The sequence below is a fragment of the Aspergillus flavus genome, chromosome 2, assembly GCF_009017415.1.
Source record: "Aspergillus flavus chromosome 2, complete sequence".
Classification (NCBI taxonomy): Eukaryota; Fungi; Ascomycota; class Eurotiomycetes; order Eurotiales; family Aspergillaceae; genus Aspergillus; species Aspergillus flavus.
This window is the reverse complement of record NC_092409.1, coordinates 139,562-158,651: the sequence shown is the minus strand read 5'-3', so window position 1 is coordinate 158,651 and position 19,090 is coordinate 139,562. Positions and strand designations below refer to the sequence as shown.

General features: G+C 50.1%; 9 protein-coding genes across 9 annotated transcripts; 7 read left to right on the top strand and 2 right to left on the bottom strand.

Annotated features, from left to right (window-relative positions):
* Nucleotides 1-1,672: 1,672 nt before the first annotated feature.
* On the top strand, nt 1,673-2,954 carry F9C07_2276670 (extracellular proline-rich protein). Its single transcript, XM_041284526.2, has one exon. It carries the CDS (start codon nt 1,846-1,848, stop codon nt 2,671-2,673), a length of 828 nt encoding a protein of 275 aa, XP_041141896.1. The 5' UTR covers nt 1,673-1,845; the 3' UTR covers nt 2,674-2,954.
* A 3,564-nt stretch (nt 2,955-6,518) lies between these two features.
* Nucleotides 6,519-7,756, top strand: F9C07_9427 (putative extracellular arabinanase; the record flags this gene model as incomplete). Its single annotated transcript, XM_041289237.2, has 4 exons — nt 6,519-6,812; nt 6,869-7,348; nt 7,414-7,499; nt 7,548-7,756. 4 exons carry the CDS (start codon nt 6,519-6,521, stop codon nt 7,675-7,677), a joined length of 990 nt encoding a protein of 329 aa, XP_041141895.1. The 3' UTR covers nt 7,678-7,756.
* A 110-nt stretch (nt 7,757-7,866) lies between these two features.
* On the top strand, nt 7,867-8,064 carry F9C07_9426 (uncharacterized protein; the record flags this gene model as incomplete). Its single annotated transcript, XM_071511904.1, has 2 exons — nt 7,867-7,986; nt 8,032-8,064. The coding sequence occupies 2 exons, from the start codon at nt 7,867-7,869 to the stop codon at nt 8,062-8,064; spliced, it is 153 nt and encodes a 50-aa protein (XP_071363438.1).
* A 130-nt stretch (nt 8,065-8,194) lies between these two features.
* On the top strand, nt 8,195-9,091 carry F9C07_2039210 (UMTA methyltransferase family protein; the record flags this gene model as incomplete). Its single annotated transcript, XM_041284525.2, has 1 exon — nt 8,195-9,091. A coding segment is annotated over one exon (897 nt), but the record flags the coding sequence as incomplete, so codon positions are not given.
* A 1,054-nt stretch (nt 9,092-10,145) lies between these two features.
* F9C07_9424 (TAP-like protein-domain-containing protein) lies at nt 10,146-12,168 on the top strand. The gene is made up of 6 exons (XM_041289236.2): nt 10,146-10,493; nt 10,560-10,601; nt 10,658-10,917; nt 10,980-11,091; nt 11,147-11,810; nt 11,874-12,168. Exons 1-6 carry the CDS (start codon nt 10,168-10,170, stop codon nt 12,042-12,044), a joined length of 1,575 nt encoding a protein of 524 aa, XP_041141893.1. The 5' UTR covers nt 10,146-10,167; the 3' UTR covers nt 12,045-12,168.
* Nucleotides 12,169-12,398: 230 nt separating this feature from the next.
* On the top strand, nt 12,399-13,952 carry F9C07_9423 (putative glutathione synthetase; the record flags this gene model as incomplete). Its single annotated transcript, XM_041284524.1, has 1 exon — nt 12,399-13,952. The coding sequence occupies one exon, from the start codon at nt 12,399-12,401 to the stop codon at nt 13,950-13,952; it is 1,554 nt and encodes a 517-aa protein (XP_041141892.1).
* A 940-nt stretch (nt 13,953-14,892) lies between these two features.
* F9C07_2056361 (uncharacterized protein) lies at nt 14,893-16,674 on the top strand (the record flags this gene model as incomplete). Its single annotated transcript, XM_071508591.1, has 2 exons — nt 14,893-15,312; nt 15,370-16,674. 2 exons carry the CDS (start codon nt 14,893-14,895, stop codon nt 16,672-16,674), a joined length of 1,725 nt encoding a protein of 574 aa, XP_071363437.1.
* A 131-nt stretch (nt 16,675-16,805) lies between these two features.
* On the bottom strand, nt 16,806-17,565 carry F9C07_9421 (uncharacterized protein; the record flags this gene model as incomplete). The annotated part of the gene is made up of 2 exons (XM_041289247.1): nt 16,806-17,079; nt 17,204-17,565. The coding sequence occupies 2 exons, from the start codon at nt 17,563-17,565 to the stop codon at nt 16,806-16,808; spliced, it is 636 nt and encodes a 211-aa protein (XP_041141890.1).
* A 249-nt stretch (nt 17,566-17,814) lies between these two features.
* Nucleotides 17,815-19,026, bottom strand: F9C07_1177214 (kinase-like domain-containing protein). The gene has a single exon (XM_041284522.2). It carries the CDS (start codon nt 18,889-18,891, stop codon nt 18,004-18,006), a length of 888 nt encoding a protein of 295 aa, XP_041141889.1. The 5' UTR covers nt 18,892-19,026; the 3' UTR covers nt 17,815-18,003.
* Between the last annotated feature and the right edge of the window lie 64 nt (nt 19,027-19,090).

Here is a 19,090-nt window from a genome sequence, read left to right as displayed (position 1 = left end):
GCAGGGTTAATGCGATCGAGGCGACTTGCAGGTTCGAAGCCAGTTATCCGTTCAAGGTGCAGTTGATGAAGATCGGCAAGGGCGTATCCGATTCACCTAGGGGTGATGAAGAGCTTCCGACGAATTCTTGTGGATTTCATGTTGCCAACGGCAGATGATAATAGGACAAGACAACAAGCAATGCATCACACACCTACTACTGTCAGTGATGGTGTGCGAGAAGTGCAGAGCAGCGGGATGTCATACTACAGCGGTTACGGACAGCTTAGCAAGTACGCATGCCGTGTTATTGCGCTAAGGCCTGGTCTAACTCTGCCTCTAAGGAATGAAGGAAAGCGGAAGGCCGCCGCAGCGAAGCAACCGAAGGATCATACCGCAGAATCGAAACTCACAAGTAGACGAGCACGGACCAGACAGACTATCTGTGGTGGAACAGCCCCTGCTACGTATTACTGAGGCAACGGCAAGAATATCCACTATGTCTGTCGCCATCCGAACCGTTCCCAAAACGTGAGCCGCGGTATCTTCTCCAGTCCAAGAACACCATCCTCTCCAGACTTCAGTTCATTCACTTGTCATTACGTCCAAGGGCGAGTCATACAGCCATCTTTAACCAAGACAAGGTTGTTATACGACGGTTGCATGAGCATGTTGCAGAGGCTAGACCGATCGGATTTCTTAGCCGTGATCTTAATTTGTCGCGGAAAACACATTCTGTTCCCCAGTCGAGTATCGTCGTGGCTAAGGCAAGAGATCAATGAGCCCATGGGTGGGTGGAAGGAAACGATTGTTCTAGACGTTCTTGGATACGAAAAGTCAGTTCAGAATATCCGGAACTCCACTAATCATACCGCACAATCGAACGACACCCGCACTGATGTCTCAGCCACACTTGCCGTTTCTCGAAAATGGTGTCTTCATGGAATAAGTGAAGTCATTGATCATGTGGATAGTATTCTTGAGCTCTCATTATAGATGTTGGTGCTTCCAAACTATCATGCTAGACCACCTACAAGGGGCTGCAAAGGGTGATCGAGATTGCAGTGTCGAAGATCTTGCTTGCATGCTACGTCCCGACTAGGGGCATTTTTTGCGCTAGTAAGGGAGACCGTCGAATGCTGAGCTCCATCCTCCATGACGTCTAATCTGCCAGTCTCTGTCGGCTCTTCGCGATGGCCTCAGATTTGGATTGGCGGCAGTGCGCCACATTCGCTTAGCGGCTGTTGACGAGCAAACCATGGATCACCTTGAAGACCCTGATATGTTGAGGGTCGGTACAATGTCCTATTTTTACACCACCTTCTGAGACCTTTAGCGGTACGGCCGAATAGGAAGCCTGAGATGTTCATGCACAGCCAATGACGCGATCTACAGAACTGACAGCTCGCAGCTGTGCGGCGTTCGGGAAAATTCTCCTCGACGTCGGCAAAGAGCCGAAGTGGAGTCGCCACAGGGTCTAATGCTACGCTTGTGGATCCGAAAATCAATAGTCCCTAAAACGGTTCTTCTATAGGGCCAAGGGGTCTGAGGCCTCCGGACCTCCGGTGTTGCCGGTCAATGGGGTGACTGCTATAGAATTTTCTTTTCTCTTTTGGGGAAGTGCGGGTGTGCTGCTATTACGTACAAGTCGTGTGGGAGCATATCGTGACCGACTTATATAAAGACGAGGCGATCTGCCTTTTCTTCATGGTCTTTCTAGATCTATACGTCTTGCACTCTAGCGTTAGCTTACCACCAATACCAAGCACTACGGTCGTTTCTTCTCACTCGATTCTAGCCTTCGTTTAGCAGCCCTTCGCCTTCGCATCTTCTTTTAGGTAGCTGATCTATTCAGTCCAAGGCACCATGCGTTCTTCTGTACTCTTGCTGTCTACCCTCGCCGGCTCTGCCCTCGCGTTGCCGGGAGTTTTCCCTCGCGGTTTTAATACAACTTCTCCCTCTCACAGCGCCACCCACTCTCATACCCTTCTTCCCACCGGCGGTGGCGGCGGAGAGAAGCCCACGGAGACAGGAAAGGGTGGTGAGTCTCAGACTACCACCGCTTCTGGAGGCTCTGGCTCTGTTCCCGGAACTACTGTGACCTCAACCATCACCGACACCATTACCAAGACGACCTTCAAGCCCTGTTCCACCCCAGTCCACACCGAAGGTGGCACTACCTACTATAGCTCCTGGGTGACTGCTTCTACCTATGAGACTACCACCTGCTACACCACCACCACTGTCTTGACTTCCACCCCTACTGCCGCTCCCACTGCCCCTGCCGAGACCACTGTCGCCCCTGCTCCCAGTGGTGGTCATGGCTCCGAGACCTGTCCTCCTGCCTCCACCGTGACCGTGTATGTCACTGTCGGCAACGGGGGCTCTGGTGCTACCAACACCGTTGCTCCCGGTGGCCAGGGCGGACACCACTGCGAGCGCTGCGAGACCATTACTTATACCAACACTCAGGGCTACACTACTACCATCGTGGTCCCTCCCATCGCAGAGCCCACTGGCACTGAGACCGAGAAGACCACAACCACCGAGGTCCCCTCCACCACTGAGACCAACAAGCCCACGGGCACTGGATCCCACCCCACCCACACCAAGCCGACAGGGACTGGCAATGGACCCGCTCCCACTGAGACTAAGACCTGGCACGGTGGTGCCCACAGTGGTGTCCGCAACTAAGCCGACACAGTATTTGACATTCTCCTTCAGACGATGATAAAGACGTGTTATGTTTCTATACCTCGTGCGTAACAGGGATGAGGTTTTCACGGTCCTTGATGATACCTTGCATATACTGATTTTACATGCTGTTATGTATTTAATTATAGCCATTCCTTAATGTTTAGTCACTCCTTAATATGATAGACCTCAGCAGAGAAGACAGTAAAAATCATGAGTGTATGCTATCCGCGAGACTTTATATTAGCCTTGATACAAATATCCAAACATGAAGCTCTAGCAGCTAGCACGCTCTGAAGATCTGGGGAATATAAGTATTCCTCTAAATGTAAGCTTACTAGAATTGACCGAGCTTGCATACAACTGCATCGAGTCCAGATGATTAGACTCCTGTTGTCTATGAACCACCTTCATCTGACAAAGCGAGCTCAACTTCGATGTTAAGCACTCGATGCAGTGTCATTGTCAATTGCTGTAAGCGCTTTGAAATTAACAGTAGTGCCTTTCCCGTCCTTATCTTTAGCCGGGTCTTATTGAAACACGAATTGTGAAGGACGGCTAAATCCAAGCCCCGGGATACTGTGGACAATCCCACGATCGGAGACAGTTAATAATAACGCTATAACCCAGCGACAGCTCGACCGAGCATTGTATATACTTGAAACCCCAATTTCTGAGCAATTGGCAGTATAGATAAGATTCGCGTCGACGAAGCTTAGCGTTGTTTACGGTCGCCGAAGAATGTCGATCAACTTGAAGATCGTTCCAGGATTATCTCGCTAGACGACTGACGGCGCTGTTTAAATGTCTTTAGTGCTATCTATAGAAGAGGTCAGAGCCACCGTTTCGGATCGCGATATTCGTGATTCTCGCCTCGTTGACTCCTACCTTTTCCAGCTATGCTTCATGAACCAGGACTATAATATCCGATTGCTAGGTTTGAAAGCGGACTATAACAACATGCAAGATTCAGGGGAAAGACGATCCTAATAGCCCGTTTCATAACACAGGGATGCCTGGTCTTGCATTACGCGTCACTTTGTTTTTGGAACTAGGCAACACTGCCTGCTTGTTGGCGATCCCTTGTGAAGGGGTTGGTTCACGTTCGCACTTTGTCGGCCTGGCGTACGACGAAATATCAAGCTCGAGATCGCAGATTGAGGTTCTTGAAACCCACGCGAAAATCAGATAGTAAAAGGACGCAACGGGTTTCGAATAAGTAGCATCGCTCGGCAGAGAGACTCGGATGATACTCGGAGATATCTCGGTAGCATCTCCATCTCCCCAGAGTCGATTATCTGGATTGCATGCAGTATCCGCGAAGTATTCGGCGATCGGAAAACAGTGGCTTGTCTCTGCCGCGCACCGAGGCAGCGGGCTGAGCTGATCTGTCCGAGCACCGTGGCCCCCATGCTGGACTAGGACTAGGAGGCCATATCTATCTATATGGTCGTGGATCTTTGAAACCGCACAGATCCACCGTCCCACTAGAATGTTTCTATTTCTAGCCGGGGATCTTAACCACTGTTCTCCGTTAGTTCTTTTCGTCTATGAGTCTATGACACGTTGATAACGGCACTTTTCCTATAGCCGAAGCCGAATATTTGCTGCTTTGGTTTAGAATCGGTCGCAACCTTTGCTGTTTTTATTCGTATCGTCCTATAGGTCCAAGTACTTCCGTGCTCTTGGATAGGCGGGTTTCGCCGTCACGTTCAGTTTTCACGATATTGTGCCCTCCGGTCTTTCTCTTGGGTCTGAAGGAAGAGCCGAGAGTCCAAGCAGTGGAGTCAACGTTAAGGATGCTCTGCTCTTTTAGACAGTAGACCAGCAAACATTCGATTATTCCTTGAGATAAAAATGCACAGCCTACTATTAGGCAACCCGTGCTAGGCTCGCACTGACTGCCCGTGAACAGGAAAAAAGACCAACGATCCATCCTCGGTTCCCCACATCACACACCGAAAGAGTAGTTGTGCAGAGGGAGAAGGCTCGAAGAAGGTTGTGTTAGTAATAGACAACACGAGAAATAGAGCCATAGCCACAGTTGCTTATTTTCTTTCCCCTCACGCAGGTCTGGGCTCGGAAGGATTCCATGTGGAGCAGTGGGCCTATACGATGCCCTTCGGTTGGACTCATGGACTTCAGCCGCATCCTGGGATCGTGTTGTCCTGGGAGCGCATTCTGTATGGTACAACATAGCACACTAAAAAACATAGAGCCTCGCGACGGTGAGATGCCTAACATCGCGGTGTTGCTCGGACCATGCCACGTCGCACGGCTGACTGCAGGCACTATTGCCAAGGACATGAGGGGAACAACTTCAGATACGAAGATGGTGGGCATTTTTGCCAGCGCGGAATACTACGGAAAAGGATAGTGTAGTTTAGTTTGCTTTTTGGTTTGGCCTCCTGGCTCTTTTCTTGTATTTGTTGTCTACCCACTTGGCGTCCATCCAATGAGGCCCCAAGCGGTGGAGTTATACACATGAGATAACCACTCAGGCGATCACCTCGGGTGATCATACTAGGGAGGAGCTATATCTCTATGGGTGTGGGGAAATGAGCCTATCTGAAGTTGCTATGGCGTCGTTCTGCATGGGTCAGCAATGGCATCTTGGTATTTATGAGTCGAAGACTTCCATGGACCGCAGTGGGGTTGTTATGCGGAGCGGGAAAAGTGGAAAATAGGTGCATAATGAGAGATATAATGTAATTGTAATGAGGAGTTGGCCCCACTGTTGCTATAGCGAGTGTCAATATTGCGACATTTACAGATCATAGCAAAGCAGAGACTGTCGGAAGTGACTTGTGCTCCTTTTCTATCAATTTTCTAGGCCTTACACCAGCAAGTCAACTGCCGTTGAATTAATATCGCCCACTGCCGATGGCTGCTGTGGCGGCCGAAGATCGCCCAGCCAAGTGTGGGGGAGATGATGCGATCGACGTTACTAGACGCGAGGAGATTTTCGATAGTTAACTCGGAATGGGTAAAAGTCGGTGAAAGGCAATCTTCAAGGCAAATTGATATACCCAATAATACGGGAGATCCTGGTCTTTGGATTTTTTACCTGTCCACTGCCCAACTGTAACCCCTGGAATCGGAGATTTATTGCATTGTATCCTTGCATCTGCCAGCATGTAAGACTCAGGGGGAAAACTTTCAGGGCTGCGGGAATCACGGGAAATTTCCCTTGGTTTTCCAACCAAAGGTAGGCAGATGACTACGTCATTTGGAAATACTAGACCAACACCCTTGCCCATAACGAGCCCTAGTACATACTTTATCATGTGTTAGTATTTCCCTTAGTAACTTCTTTCTTTCTGGGTGGCGTCTTTAGCGTGTGCTAGCACGCCATCCCAGTGACTTGTCACAGTCGGCTCCTTGGACTATGAGATGTATTGCATACCACACCCCATCGCTGAAGCGAAAATATCTCGGCATCAGTGCTGCTGCCCGATGATTGCTGTGCCTTGTGAGAAGAAAATGACCCGCTTTTTGGCTCAGTGCTGTGAGCGGCTGCGGGGATTCTCCTGCAAGGGAAGTTGAAGTTTAAGCTAAACCATTAGCATGAATCCTAATACGGAAGTACACACTGCAGGAAAACACAGCCTGACTCGGGGCTAACAGTCCGCAATCTTTCACAATTGGCTGCTAGTTTGGATTCAACAACAGTCACTCGCGAAAAAACTTTAGTGCCATCTGCAGTGCACGGCGCCTTGTGACCTGTACAACCGAATACTGCAGAACCCTCTCTTGGTCGTGATGTCAGGACAAGAAGGGGAATCCAGGGAGCCACAGGGGTGCATACATAAACCCCCGGGAAACCCACTGAATCTGCTGCATGAATGAGCACACGCAGTCCATTTCCATTGTCTTTCACTATGCTCTCATTTCTGGCTGCCCTGTCCTTGCCCCTGGCGTTGGTTAACGCCTACGCCAACCCGGGCACCTGCAACGGCAACTGCTGGGCCCATGATCCTGGCCTCTGGAAACACGATGATGGCAGATACTTCCTGTTTTCCACCGGCAATGGCATCCATATCAGCTCTGCACCTTCCCTCCAAGGACCATGGACGGAAGTGGGCTATGCCTTGCCCGATGGTTCGTCCATCAACCACGACGGCAACAAGAACCTCTGGGTAAGTCTTGCTCTCCCTGTGTAAGGAGCTATGGCCAATGGCTAACACTGCGACAGGCCCCAGATGTGCATAAGGGAGATGATGGGAAGTACTACATGTACTATTCCGTCTCCACCCTAGGATCACAAAACTCCGTCATCGGTGTTGCCAGCTCCACAACAATGGAACCTGGCAGCTGGACCGACCATGGTAGCACTGGTCTAAGCTCCGATGGCTCCCAGGGGTACAACACCATTGACGCCAATTGGATCAAGATTGGAGACCAGCAAGTTCTCAACTTTGGATCTTATTGGCAGGGTCTGTACCAGATCGATCTGGCCGGCCCACTGAAGATTGGCACCGCAGCCCCGGTCAACATTGCCTACAATGCAACCGGCCAACATGCCATTGAGGCATCCTTCCTCTATCAGCAAAACGGCTTTTATTATCTATTCTTCTCCTCTGGCAAGGCTAATGGATACGATACCAGTTTCCCTGCCCAGGGAGAGGAGTACCGCATCAATGTTTGCCGTTCCTCGACGGGCCGAGGTGACTTTGTAAGTGGCTTCGGGTCTTTTGTTTTCTCTTCCACTCTCGTTGGTTCTAACTCGGATTGCTATAGGTCGATAAAAATGGAGTGTCCTGCCTCCAAAGTGGGGGTACTACTGTGCTCGCAAGCCACGATAATGTCTACGGCCCTGGTGGACAGTAAGTAATCTCCAACTGTTTGGATGACTTGTCACTCACATGTTCTAGGGGTGTCCTGGAAGATAACGGAGCAGTCCTATACTATCACTATGCGCCTCGGAATGGAGACTTGTCCGTTTCAAGCTATCAGTTTGGGTGGAATCGGTTGAACTGGGTCGACGGATGGCCCACCGTATAGACTTCTGCTTATATATATACCTTGACAGGCGATTGGCATACTGATACCATTTAATGTTATTATTTAATAATATTTGCGGGTTACTTTCTCTTGATGTCTTACTCTCTCTTCCTTGCGGGGAGAGGAGACTCTGGATGGCGCTGCCAAGACGTAGCGAATAAATCAGTCACACCAACAGCACAGCCGTGGATGGTCGACGACAACACGTACATTGCGGATAGAAAGACTCACATTCTGGAGTTCAACGATCCCTGGGACAGTCTCGATGCTTCCAAGAATTCGATGTTTTCCCGCATCTTTTACGAGAGCGTAAGTTAGGGTCCCGATCGATCGCTCAGACAAAGAAAAACGAAGGTTCCCCGCTTTTGGAGAGAAAACGTGGCCTGAGAAACCCTCACCACAACATCATGTCTTTTCGCGTTCCCACCTCACAACTACGATGGCCGACTATGAAGACACGATTGAAGTCGACTGGGGGTTGCCAACTCCCGACTTGACGGACGATACTTCATCTGAGGCTAGTACGTCCCTACGATCTACGGTGCTCGAATACGAATACCGCCACGGTCGGCGTTATCACAGCACCCACGCCGGAAACTACCATTTCCCCAACGATGAAGTCGAACAGGAACGACTGGACATGGTCCACCATATTTACTACCGACTGTTGCACAATCGATTATTCTTAGCTCCGATCGATCTGGCGGGAAAGCGGATCCTCGATATTGGCACTGGGACCGGGGTGTGGGCCATGCACTTGGGCGATGAATACCCGACTGCCGAAGCTATCGTCGGTAACGATATCAGCCCCATCCAGCCCCAGTGGGTGCCGCCGAACGTGAAATTCTACATTGACGATGTCGAGAGGGATTGGGTGGAGGGCCAAAAATATGATCTTATCCACTGTCGCTACATGGCGGGTTCCATCAAGGACTGGCCGCGGTTGATTAGGCAGTGCTTTCGGCATCTGAAACCGGGGGGTTATCTGGAGCTGCAGGAATCGATCAATACATTGTATTCGGAGGATGACAGCTTACCGCCCGATTGCGACACGGTGAAGATGATGGATGCGCTCAAGGAGGGGTGCCTGCGGATTGGGCAAACCATGGATCCGGCTCCGCATATGCATGATTGGGTGGTAGATGCTGGCTTCACTATCATTGATGAACGGAAGTTTAAGCTCCCGCTGGGGAATTGGCCAAAGGACAAGCGGTTGAAGGAATGTGGCAGCTTCAACCGTGTGAATTTTGTTGAGGGCGTGGACGCCTTTACAGCCTCCATCCTGCCGGATATTTTAGGCTGGCGCAAGGAAGAGGTGACGGTGCTTAACGCTGCAGTTCGGAGGGAGGTCATGGCAAACACCATGCATGCGCTCTTTGACTTCCTAGTAATTGTTGCGCAGAAGCCCATGTAGCGACTGATTATGTCTATTCGCCTGAGTGTGTGGAGTCAATGTTTAAGCGGCAGCAATGCTGGCTTGGCCAGTCTAGTCCAGTGGTAGGGGTTTCCAGGAGTTCGACGGGAGTCCATTACCTGCAAAGATCTTTCATCCTTCTCAAGCAGTAGATGCATCACTTCGCTTATGCACGCAGACTTGGCAAGGCAGTTCAGAGTTGCCTCGCCAGATATTGATGGAGATCTTGCATGCAAACCGAAAACTGCAGTGGGTTTGGCAAACTGTTCGGAAATTAAGGTCCCAGGGGCACAGTTCGAGCTTCGACAAGGCAGATTTTTCACATCTCATGGCGAGTCAGTTCGCGTGCTCTGATGCTCCATGATGAGCGGTCGATACGATGAATCAGGATCCCAGACTATGCCCGATTCGGCGGTATCGAGCGCTGGAACCTTGGGAAACACGCTATTCCAGATTGGGACAGACACTGCCCTCATCAGTTTTCCCGAAGTATCCATTCAGCGTCCAGCCATCCATCTTTTACTTTCCATGTCAGTGTTGCTCCCCACTTCCGGTTCAGAAGCCGAGTAAGGATCGACAGACAGCTGGATAAACATCCTCCACTGGGACTCGCTGTCTACTTCGCAGGCCGTCCAATTGTCTGTTCAAGTAGTGTTGGGCCAGCCAGAATACGAGCTCCCAGCCTATGAGATTGAGTGCTCAACCAACAGAACAACCAGCACAGAGAATGCACATCAAAGGCCAAGGGTTTCCGCCCAGGGGCTTCGTCATGCTGCACCTAGAGACCAAGATGCCATCCCGCTGCCAAGTGGACCGCCACCCGCCGAGCCTTATTACCTGCTAGGCGACTGATTGGTTATAGCCTCCATGATGTCAATATACAGGCCATGACATTAACTTTGTCGCTCATAAAGTACAGGGACATGAGCATGACCCACCGCGTGGCTATTTTTGGGCATTCATGACGATGGGAGAAACTTCCGACTGCGAATATATAAGGAGGCCACTGATCGCAAGATGATTCCGTTAGGGGAACAGGCCACAGATCATTTTTGATTGAATCAGGTGGGACAACCATGTATCACTATTTCAACGTGCTTTGCGCGCTCCTCATAGGTGTCGCTCAGGGGACGCCCTTACTCGGGTCGCCAACGCATCATGCTCGGAACCAGCAGATTCAGTGGAGTCCCTGTGAGGCCAACGGAACCCTGGCCACGGAGTGCGCTACGTTTCCTGTGCCCCTAGACTATACCAATGAAGCCTCTAATGCCACGCTGAACCTCGAGCTCATTCGGATTCGCGCCCCGAACAGCCCTTCAAAAGGAAGCGTGTTCTTCAATTTCGGCGGCCCGGGTGATAACGGAAAACTAAGTCTAGCTACGTACGGGCCGATGCTACAAGCGTAAGTGTCTCTTGCCTTTGACTGGCTTGAGAGTTCTGCAATGTAATGCTCATGATAACTGGCTAGTGCTACCGGTGGCTACCACGATCTCGTAGTCCTCACCCCAAGGTACGAGTGTTCTACCCCCGTTCTTCTCATTGCCAAGCTAACCCGTTTCTGCACAGAGGAACGGGCAATACCATTCTATTCTCCTGTTATGCTACCGATGAAGAAAGAGCTGCAGCCAAAACCTTATACCCGGAACTCGCTGGTAACGCATCTGACGTCGCCTTGGGATACAACAATGTGTCATCTGGCGTCTTTGCCGACACCTGTTATGCAACCCAAAACAATACCGGCCAATTCATGACTTCGGCCTTTGCGGCGCGGGACTATATGCGGGTTCTTGACGCCCTAGGTGGAGACGGACTTTTACGATACTGGGGTGAGGCAATCCGTACCATCGAGTTGTTGTGTGCTCAGCCCGCTGACCGCGGACTTTGGTAGGCCTCTCATACGGTACCGTATTGGGCGCCACGATTGCTGCTATGTTTCCGGACAGGATAGGCAGAGTTATCCTCGATGGTGTCGCCAATCCACATGAATTTTACCAGAATCGGTATGTTATTCCATTTTCGTAGTTTGGTGGAGACACTCATACTGATCTCATGCAGAGATTTGCAGATGCTCGTAGACACTGACAAGGTGCTTACTGGGTTCTGCGAGGAATGCGTCGCCACCCCCGATAAATGTCCGCTCGCCCAAGGCCGCAGTGCAGCTGAGATCGAAGAGGCCATTTATGAATTGATCGATCATGTGAAATTCAATCCTCTACTCTTACCGGTTGCAGGCACCCCCGTCCTTGTCGACTACACTACCTTCAAAACTCAGATTTTCAGTGTACTTTATTCCCCAACCGGCTGGGACGACTTTTCTACCTTCCTGGATAACATCATGACCGGAAAATTAGAGGAGGCAGGAGAATACTTTGCCAAAATCTCATCTGGCCCACCCAGCTTGGACGCTGAAGCCCAGTTTGGAATTAAGTGCAGCGACTCGTACCGTACCGACAATAGCGAGGAGGAAGTGCTCGAACTGATCAAGCAACGCCATGAGCTCAGCCGAATTGGAGGAGATGTCTCTGACTTTGTTCTCACACGATGCGTGGAATGGAAGATCAAACCAAAGGAGCGATACACGGGTGATTTCCAGGCGACAACGAAGAATCCACTCCTGATTATTGGCAACACTGCTGATCCGGTCACCCCTCTTGCAGCCGCACGTAATGTCAGTGCAGGGTTTGCCAATAGTGTTGTGCTCGAGCATGGTAGTTATGGGGTAAGTTTCATCCGTTTTTGTCTGATAGACACTCAGCCACTCACTGTTTCTTTTCTTGACTAGCACGCGAGCTTGGGGCAAGCATCCCTCTGTACGGCCAAGGCCACTCGCGCCTATTTTATGGATGGCACTCTGCCTGAACCGGGGACTAAGTGTGAGATCGACACCACGCCCTTCTCTGGTGATAATGGGTGGGAGAAGGTCCTCAAAGAGCTTGCGGCCGACAGCCAATGAAGCCGAGGGTATTGGCCTATCAAGGAATTTCTGGAATAGATAATGAGGTTGTGGTTCGCGCTTTGTTTATGATGACTTGTGTTATTCGTTCACTCATTACGCTCGGCGATCAGTTTGTCTGCTGCTTTTCGCACTGTTTATAACATACCTAGACCGTAGTATATAATTGACGCACGTCTTCTTGCTGGAGCACCGATGCCTCTATCGATGTCTTGCCTAAATAGTAGCTACAATCTAATTCAACGGAAGTCAAGGATCTGCGGCTAAAAGCACAGCCACAGTCACCTGAATGCTGACCCAAACCCTAATCGCTTCACGCATGAACTGCACTGACGAGACTACAACAACCCAACAATGGCTGCGATAAGTGAGGAATACCCCCCTGAATTCTCCGACGAAAGAGGTCTCGCCCTGATATCCGACATCGTAGACTGGCAGATCAACCATGGCTCACTGCTCAAACGCATTGATACTGAGACTCAGTTCCCCGACGACGCCCCCCAATGCTATCCCGTCGGTGTCACAGTCTTTCCTACATTATTTCCCCGTGAACAATTTGACCGCGCATGTGGACTACAAATTATCTACAATGAACTCTATTGCGCCATGGCTGAGGATGAGCACTGGATCTTCGAGACAATCCGAGACATGATTCCGATTGATCCCCTCGCTGCAGCGCTCTGGGGCATCCATGAGGAGGTGAAAAAAGTCGGATATGCGCAAAAAGTATCGGTCGGCATTTTCCGATCGGATTACATGCTGGACGCACCTGGGATGGAGTTTCCTCTCCGACCAGGAGAGACTTTCGATGGCTCCCTGAAGCAAGTCGAGCTTAACACGTTCTCGTGCGCCGGGGCAACCCATGCGAACAAAGCTGTGGATATGCATCGCTACCTTGCACGCACCAATGCCTATGATACTGGAGATGACCGCCAAATCAACATCTCACTCGATACTCTACCCCGTAACAACAACATCCCATCGCTCTCTGCATGCCTGGCCGCTGCTCATGATGCATACGGGCCGAAGAAGAGCAGTGTGGCCACCGACACCGCCGTTCTATTCGTGGTGCAGCCCAACAATTTCAACATCGCCGACGAGCGCCCTCTCGAATACGCATTATGGGATCGCGACCCACCCGTTCCCGCTTATCGAGTCGACTATCCCAATGATTTCCTCCAATACACGACGTTAACCGAGTCGCGAGAACTCCTGTTCCATCCACCATGGTTAGGGTCGAAGTGCGTTGAGATTTCGGTCGCCTATATGCGCGCCGGATACGAGGTACACGAATACGACACAAGTGGCAAAGAAGCTCGCCTTCGAATCGAGCTGTCTACGGCGATTAAATGTCCTTCACTTTTAGCACACATTTGCACGTTCAAAAGAGTCCAATGCGCTCTTACATCACCGGGTGCGCTGGAACACTTCATATCTCCCGCAAAAGCAGCGCTTGTCCGGCCAACGTTTGTTTCCATGTATCCACTCGACGGCTCTGAGGCTGGATTCCGCGCTCGACGTCTTGCGACCGATCCGGAGCTCTCGCGGGATTATATTTTGAAGCCATCGTTGGAAGGCGGAGGACATAATATCTTCGGGGAGGACATTCCGGATTTTCTGGCTTCTGTTCCCGAGTCTAAGTGGGGCGCCTATATTCTCATGGAACGCATTCGGTCGCCGTCTGTGTCTAATGTCTTGTTATCTTCGGCTGGATTGGACTCGGGGGGTGTTGTCTCGGAATTGGGGGTCTTCGGGACATGTCTTTGGCGGAAGGGCACTGAGGGTCGACACTGTGAGATGCTTCTGAATTCGGTCGGTGGATGGTCCTTCAAGACTAAACATGAAGATGTAAATGAGATGAGTGTTGTGAAGGGATATGGGTGCTTTGATACGCCGCTATTGTTTTGATATTGCTGACAACTGGTATAGCCGGATCACTACGGAATGATATCTGCTTTGGCTCCAATTCTTCATATTATTTCACTTCTACTATAGAGTGGATCTAGCCGCAAGCAAGGTCTAGGTCATTGCCCATAATGCGATAATTAATCGCAGTTAACTGTACACACAGCTCTAAAGTCGCACCATTGGATCCTCCTAATATGACTTCAGACATGGCAGGATTCACGGTCGGGTACTTCCGGCATGTATTGGTAGCTTGTGGAGGTTCTCTTGCCACTGGACGTGGTTGGGAGAAAACGGTCATAAGGAAACGGAGCGAGAGAAGATGAAGCAAAGACGAAAGAGATCGAGAGGAGATTGCGGCGGAGATTAAGAGATCAGCAAGACCGTCCAGCGAGGCTGAGAGAACGGTTCCATGCCTCCGAAACTGCCGACACCGTTGGATTTTGAGTGCTAAACGTTGCGATAGCCTGCGGGAAAACATAGCTAGATTACCTACTGTTCTTTGAAAACACTATAAACACATTAATATGTCGAAGTTAATTATAAGATTACCTCCTTTTGCAGGTTTTAGGAGTTAGGCTGAGGGAGCGTACAACCAGGCTACTCTGCTGAATCTCTGCTCTAAGGGGCATCTGGAGGAAGATCCCTACGGCCGATCACCTCCTGACTCAGAAAGTCACGGCCAAACCGTTCTCCATTTATGCTGGAAGGGGAAACTAAATGGGTCTTCAGCTGGAGCCACGAGGCGCCGATCGTAGCCCTAGTTTCACTTATTAGCCTAATACGGTAATCTATCGTCGCCACAGCCGATGCTACGTCAATGCCAAATTTTCAAGCATGTTTTCCCACGGATGCAAATGTGGCTTGAATTTAGTCTTTTAAACATTGTTTCAGTGCTTATATCGATTGTGAGTAAGAGCAATGTCTATAGACACTAGCCACCATGGAGCATGCCAAAGATGAATACCGGCTCTCGTATCTCAGAATGGATGACCCACCGGAACACCAAGCACAGCGTCAACCGTTATCGGCATCCGATCAGGCCGTTCTTGCGCAAGGGTCAGGGTCTTTGGGATCGAGTTGGATATGGGAGATTCTGAGCTGTGTGATTGCTGTGGCCTCGCTTGCCGGCATTATCGTGGTGCTGTACATGTACGATGGGAAATCTATGCCGGATTGGCCGTATGGGATCACGTTGAACGCTGTCATCTCTCTTCTAACCACGCTTATGAAGGCCGCCATGGCGTTCCCGATCACTGAGGCCTTGTCTCAACTCAAATGGTCGTGGTTCAGTCGAGGAAATAACTTGAGTGACTTGGCATTGTTAGATGCTGCGAGTCGGGGCCCATTCGGGGCTGCTCTGGTGCTGCTTCGGTTTATTCCTCGGTAGGTATTGTAGCTTTCCGATATACTCGAGTAGGGTCCAGCGCTGAACGGAGAAAACAGATATTTGGTGACAGTCGGATGCTTGGTGCTCGTTGTTGCGGCAGCCATCGCCCCGTTCGTCCAGCAAGTGATTGCAATCAATATCCGACCCGTTCACTCTTCTAATTCATCCTCTATTCAAATCTGCAACACCAGCATGTACACCGACTACGACGAGGGACCCGGTCCAGGACAAAACGTAGTGCCACTCTCTACCCTCGCGTCTATATACACGGGAATCTTCCAAGACCAGAGCGCAGGCAGTCCCTCTGTGATGACGACCTGTCCGACCGGGAATTGCACTTTTGTTCCCTACCAATCTCTAGGTTTTTGCAGTCGCTGTGCCAACATCACCGATCAGCTTACGCTGAACAAAACCACCCTAGGGCTCAGTACGATAGAGACCTATGACTATAAGCTACCGAATGGGTTCAGCTTCAGTACGTCACAGACAGGGATGTACCTCATGAACTCAACAAATGGCCTCCCCCTGCTGCAAATCGATACCAAAAACCTGCCTCTCATCATAAATTTCACCGCGATCAGTGCCTCTGGCTACGGAGTACCACCGCAAGTCAGCGCAACTGAATGTGCCTTGTACTTCTGTATTGATACGTATGAAGCAACCGTCAAGGACGGCAAGTTCGACGAGCGAATAACATCCTCCGGCACCTCCACCAATCTAACAACCAGCTTTAGCCTGGAGAACTTTTCCCTAACTCCGGACACCTGCTACGTGAACGGGACGCGGCGCGACGACAAGAGCGAGTGCACATATCCAGTCAATGCATTCAGTCGACTATCGATGGTTAACTCCCTTACGCCACTTCTGAACGGAACAGGACAGTTATACATGTCCAATCGACCATACTGGTCCACAGATACCGCTAAAGCTCTCTATGGCGTCCAAGGCAACTTCACCGATATCAGCACCATCTTCACATCTCTCGCGACTTCGCTCACAACCCATGCCCGGAATCAAGTCTGCAAAGCCTCGGTGAAGGGCATGACCTGGAATGTGGAGTCTTTCGTCAGCGTTCGTTGGGTGTGGATGATTCTCCCTATTGTCCTCGTTGGATTGACGATTATCTTCTTGTTGGTGACCATGATCAAGACCCGGAACCAGTACATTTGGAAATCTTCGCCTTTGGCGCTGTTATTTTCGGATTTGGCTGTCGACGGACAGCATTCTTTCGAGAGGAACCTCAGTCTCAGTGGTATGGAGGATGTGTCGAAGAAGATGAAGGTCTGGCTGGAGATCACACAAGCAGGCGTGAAGCTGAAGGGTATTCCCCGATAGCAATCTGTTTTATCCCAAAATTTGTAATAATGGAAATTAGAAATCTAATATGTATTATTACCTATTTTCTTCGAAAGATTTGAAGCCAGTTCTGTGGGGTAAATATCGACGATGTCACTGTGATACACACTCTAATCCATAGGATCAGCATTGCTTAGAGACACGTTCAGTCTCTGGCGAAGATAAGTATTCTCCTGTCGAAGTCTCTCGATCTCGTGCTCATACTCCTCCAGCGTGTCTTCCTTGGCCGACTGCAGCTCCTCGATGATCTTGAACACACGCCATAACCGGAGTACCACGATCAGAGACCCCAGTTCTTCTTCTATGCCATGCAGGGCAACGTCGACCCCGAATGCGACAATAATCACAAGCGCATCAAAGACGTGGAACTTGGATGAGAAGTAGCTAATTCGGTCAGCCATCTGGTATGAGGATATGCTCTAAACTTGGCAGCTTGCACAGCGATATATTCTCGGTATAAATGTGCATTAAGAACAATTTCAAAAAAAAAAAAAAAAAAACAACTTACCCTTTTCCAAAGCTGAACACAGTAACCATCAATTCCAGCATGAAGAGGCACGAGAATACCAACCCAACGATGGCGAGTACCTTCTGAGTAACCCCCCAACCGATGGCTACGTGAGAACCATGTTTCGTTAACTCGCAGACATGTAACTCGATCAGAAAATCGGCAAAGGTACAAGCGACATCGACAGAAACGAGCAACAGGACGAGATAATGACCTCGTCGCGACGATAAGAAATCCCGCGCCGCCCGTCTCCACTGGGCGATGATGCGTTGTCCTTGTTCCTCGGGCAGATATATTGGTCGCTGGCGGAGAGATCTGGGACCAGTGTGCTCGTGGAGTAAAGGATCAGATGGAGAGGCCATGTTAATCGATTCTATTCTTGGATGTTTAGTTTTGCTCTGTGGGTCAAGAAATGTGTTTCTCTTTGCCTTTTGTTTTTGCCTGCTGCATGATTCGTAAGCTCGTACGGAGACTACGCTAGTTAGTAATCTTGGCATGAACTTTGGCGGGATTGAGATGGAGGTGGAGATACAGTGCTTCCAGATCTTAATGTCACCACCTACGTTTCTTAGCTGTTTAAGTATACATTGGAGCCTTTCTGGGTTGTCCTTGTCAGTAGAGAAACAATGCTAGGTGGAGTTTGACCGAGGTCCCGACATTCACAATGTATCACATCAGCATGTTGCTAAGATCTTAGGCTTCTTATCACACAACAACCAATTCGGCAAGATACCCCTTCCAAATCGAACGATCTAGTCCGTGTAGAATATCCCTAGCACCCCCACGTACGACAAGACATGCTACACAAAAAGCCTTGTCTCTCGAGGCCGTGAATATCCTGTACGCACCGTGCGTCTGATCATAGTGGTACCAGGGACTGGGCGGAACCTTTGCACCGGGTTAGCGGGCTGAGTCCAGTTCGGGCGATAGAAGTTGTTGTAAGCGTGCAGACTGAAGAACGAGCTAATACCGTCGGGACCAAGATCCGTGACACCGTACTCGCGGGTCCGCGATAGGATGACGGGGTCAGAGAGCACAAGCTCGTGTTGGTAAATGCCACCTTGGAGATCACATAGAACATAATTCCCGCCCGAGATGTGGTAGCTAAAATGGCTAAGAGCTTGCATGACCTCTCCCCATGCCTTGGAGTCATCATTCCATCCGGTGTTGCTATTAAACTTCTGGTAGTTTTGGATAAACGGCTCACATAGGTGTCTCTGACCCACCCACTCGTCGCTGCTATCGTCGGTGAAGTGCCATATTTCGGGTACGTTGATTTTGACAACTTTGTTGATGATATTCAACTGGTTGAACCTATTGACGATCTCTAAGGCCTTGTCGACGGCCTTGATATCGAGAGTAAAATAATCATCCGAGAAGACTGCCCCAGTTTTGAACCACTTAACAACACATGCTTGGCCCCTGCGCGAACCCGACGTGTAGCTCCCCTTGGCCACCCAGCGAAAAGCACCTTGAGCAAAGGAATTCTTCAAGGCGGGATTTGGAACGGAGCATTTGTTGGAGTTATTGTATCTACCGCTGTTAGTCTGTCCTGCAGATACGGTATCTGCATGGTGTCCATGGACGCAGCTCGCACATCGCGACACTCCTGGACCCTTGGAGAACTGGTTGGCCGTGTATGATGATTGAGGGAGGTCACGACCACAAGCAGCACATGTGCGATACATACTGGGACCAAGTCTTAGGAGTGATGGATGAAGAAGAGAATGGTAGTGACAACGATGGAGTGATGCTGGTGCGATCTGAGGGTAAAGAGAAGCCAGCGTTATGAGATGTGGGCGGGGAGGCAAGTTATTCAATGTGCAGACAGTAGTACAAAGACCACGTCGCAGTGAATTTATCCCCAAGGCGGTATAAAGAAAACTG